This window comes from Physeter macrocephalus, chromosome 8 (genome assembly GCF_002837175.3).
Source record: "Physeter macrocephalus isolate SW-GA chromosome 8, ASM283717v5, whole genome shotgun sequence".
Lineage (NCBI taxonomy): Eukaryota > Metazoa > Chordata > Mammalia > Artiodactyla > Physeteridae > Physeter > Physeter macrocephalus.
This window is the reverse complement of record NC_041221.1, coordinates 136,925,218-136,928,984: the sequence shown is the minus strand read 5'-3', so window position 1 is coordinate 136,928,984 and position 3,767 is coordinate 136,925,218. Positions and strand designations below refer to the sequence as shown.

Sequence of the window (3,767 nt, the reverse complement as noted above, 5' to 3'; positions counted from 1 at the left end):
TTCAAGTTAAGAACATAAAAATTATTTATACGAATAATTCTAGGATTAAGATGAATAAACCTTCTATCATAGAAGGTCTGCATTTGGTTCTATCAGGATCTGGGAGCACTATTTGTCAATGACTACCTTAAATCAAGTTCAACGCTAAAACTCAAGTTCAAGGCTGAAATTGCATACAAGGGCTCATCCATTTCCAGTTTAATACTACCATAAAGGTGTCGTTCTTAGGATTCCATATTTATTAAAGTGAGGGTCTTCTATCAGCTTCTCAGTTTGTCAGGCTTTGATTTCCTCCCCCAGATACACCATCAAAATAGAGGTTCACATATCCCAGAATTCCAGTTGTTCCCAAGGAAAAAAGTGGATTTTGGGCTGATTTTCTCTGAGTTTTTTTGCGGTACGCGGGTCTCTCACTGTTGTGGCCTCTCCCATTGCGGAGCACAGGCTCCGGACGTGCAGGCTCAGAGGCCATGGCTCATGGGCCTAGCCACTCCGCGGCATGTGGGATCCTCCCGGACCAGGGCACGAACCCATGTCCCCTACATCAGCAGGTGGACTCTCAACCACTGTGCCACCAGGGAAGCCCTCTCTGAGTTACCTTTAAACATTAACTGTGACCTGACGATATATTAGTGTTTTATTAGCTATTTTTTTCCAGTGGAAGTGCTGGTGTACATAATGTATACCATCCTTATTAAAAAGGTAAATTCTCAAGGATATTGTTATGTCTTAAAATGACAAGCAAATTCTTAGCTTTCATGGATTATGAGAAATTGATCTTATTGAGAGGATAGAGAAATAATGTGTTTTTTTAAACCAACTTCATCTGATCAATACTAAATCAATTCTATAATGCTGCAATCAATTTAAACAATGTCTTATCATTGACATTGGTATAGCTCACACTTCTGTCTGCACTCCTATGTAGCAACACACATCCTTCTTTCTTACATTTGTTCCTTCTTCTCTTCTTCCAATGTTTATATATTTGTATATTTCTATAAGTTTAAGATATTATGTATTATATGGATATATATATGGTACGTACAATAAATCTCAGGCTCTTCTTCGTTTTGAAACATTTGGAATTTATTCATGTGGTTATCTGTACACCTACTTCACTCCTTTTGATCACTGCATAATAATCCTTCACAAACATGTTCCACATTTTATTTATCAGTTGCTTTACTGATGGATATGTAGATAGACTCCTATTCTTTGCTTTCCCAAGATGAACATTATCATGCACTTCATTTTGTAAAGCTGTATAAGAATTTTCTGGCTTATATGCCCCAAAGTAGAATTGCTGGATCATAAAGTATGTACATACTAAATTTCACTAAATACTATTGAAACTCCTTCAAAATGGGGTGTATATGCAATTTCCTATGGTTCCACTTGATGGAAATTTGTCATCTTTACTAATGCTGTGGGTATAAACTGTTATTTTACGTGTATCAGCAACTAATGAGGTTGAGTATCACTTCATGTTCTTATCAGACTTTCTGTTTTCACCTCTTTTGAATTACCTTTCCCTTTTGTCCTTTTAAAAATATTCTATTGGCTCTCCCGACTTTCTGACTTTCGCTATCTGCAAGACTTATCTGAATAATCTAAATATTAATCCTTCTCAGTGAAAATACTGCAAGTAGCTTCTCCCTGTCTGTCATCTGCTAGCTTGTCTGGGCTATCCTCTAGTTTTGAGGTAGTAATATTTGTCAATTTTTATCCTTATTGTTTGTACTTTTAAAACCTTGTTTAAGAAATCAAAATCAATAATAAGGTCATAAAGATATTTTTACTTAGACTTCTTACATTTTTTCCAATTAAATATTTCAAATTCACCTCTTAGATCCACATGAAGTTTATTTTTATATCACATGAGATAAGGATTTTGTTTCTTTATATAGTGAGCCAGTTTTCCCAATAACATTGCTAAGTAATCAGTCTCTTACCCCCAACCCCAAGTGATTTTGGCACCGCTTCAGTCATCACCAAATTTTCTTATATAAAATATCTGACCTTGAATTCCATTCTATCTGGTAGTGTACAAGTTTGTTTCTGTATCATTCAAATAGGATATTTTGTTATCTACTCTTACTCTTATGCATAAAAAGCATAAGCTTTGCTTCTTATGACTCTGAGAGATAAAGAGGGCCCAAATATTCTTTTTCAGGATTGTACTGCTTAAATGTCTATTTAATAAAATTCTCACAACTAGTAAATATCTGTTGCAACACAAAATAAGACCAGTGAAAACTGCATGAAGCAAAGAAAAAAATTCCTAAGAAAACTGGAATTTGTTTTACCCATTTCACAATGTCAAGCAAGATTGCATTTTACTACATCATCTAGTCTATAATATTTAATTTTATGAGAGAAATCACAGAAATGTATATGCACAGTAGCTCTATATCCACACTACATTCTAGTTACCAAAGTGTCCACTGAACTGTACACTTATAGATTGGAGACATTATAATTTGGAACACCATGAGACATCTATAAACCATGAATATAGACCTGTTCCTTCTTCGTGAACATCTGAGAGAGGCCACGAAGTATTAAGGATTTTTTAATATTTACTTTAAAAAATCAATAGAAAATTGAACCTAATTTATTTCTGTACCAGTTTGAATTTTCATTTTAATTTCTTAAGTTTTTATCTGTACTCTTCTGATGGAGGAGTATTTACTCAAGACGATACCATGAACATATGAGTTACATATTGAACAATATAAAATAATACAAATTTAAACCAGAAAATGTGGTATATTGAAAGAAAACAAAATAGCAACATAAAATCCCGGAACATTATAAGACTTCTCCCCCAAAACAGCATCAACGATAACAGTAAAAAAAAGGAAAATTAAGAAATCAATAATTTTCTGTGTGGTCACTTTTATCTTGTCATAAACTGAATTCTTGAAAAACACTATATAACAAAAAACAAACAAACAAATAAGATACCCTACTATTGAATACTGGAGAGGTGGCACTTTTACCCTTTGTGATGAAAATTTTCAAAAGGAATAGTGCAGTAAAATCCAATATACTTTGCACCCAGCTTCAACAGCACTTTTAATTTTTGCTGTATCTATGCTTTGATGAAATGTCTAGAAGTAAATTACATACATTGTGGCATTTGCTCTTAATACTTGAGTTTGCACCTCCAAATAATAACATCGTCTTGCATAACAATGCCATGATCAGAACAAAAAATTAGCAATAACTCCATTAATATGACATTTTGACCAAATACATGAAAAAGCAGAACACAGATTATTTTTCCATGTCATTGTAGCCACAAATAAAGATTTTTAAAGCAACTGTGAGGAGAACATGAGAAATGATAATGCATGCAACTACCGTCCAACGTAAAATCTATTACAGATTGGCAAAATGGATCCACAGTTTGCAAAGAATGACAAAAGATTAGAAGTTTAAAGTAAATTATTTTATTGAATGTTGAATCCAAAGCTATTCCTAAAGTTCTCATTTTCCCCTATATGCCTACCGGTGTCTTGGACTGGAAGATTAGGGATAATCGGCTTCAGAAATTTAAACTCATTTGTCCCAGTACCTCCCGTCAGACACACCTCGTACTGGTAGCTCTGGGACAGGGTCCCCGTGCCGCTGACGTCCAGCAGGTGGCCCGGAAAGGGGCCCTCGGGCACCGAGCAGCGACCCACCGAGGCCGCCCCGTCCCTCCTGCACAGCCGCACCGCGACGAACACCAGCACCGAGAAGAGGAAGAGCGACGACAC

At 35.4% G+C, this 3,767-nt stretch overlaps 1 protein-coding gene across 1 annotated transcript in view; it reads right to left on the bottom strand.

Annotated features, from left to right (window-relative positions):
- Nucleotides 1-3,458: 3,458 nt before the first annotated feature.
- LOC102991799 (protocadherin beta-14) overlaps nt 3,459-3,767 on the bottom strand; it is a 2,662-nt gene continuing 2,353 nt past the window's right edge. The window contains exon 2 of the mRNA XM_055086910.1: nt 3,459-3,767. Within this exon, the coding sequence (XP_054942885.1) occupies nt 3,459-3,767 (309 nt within the window).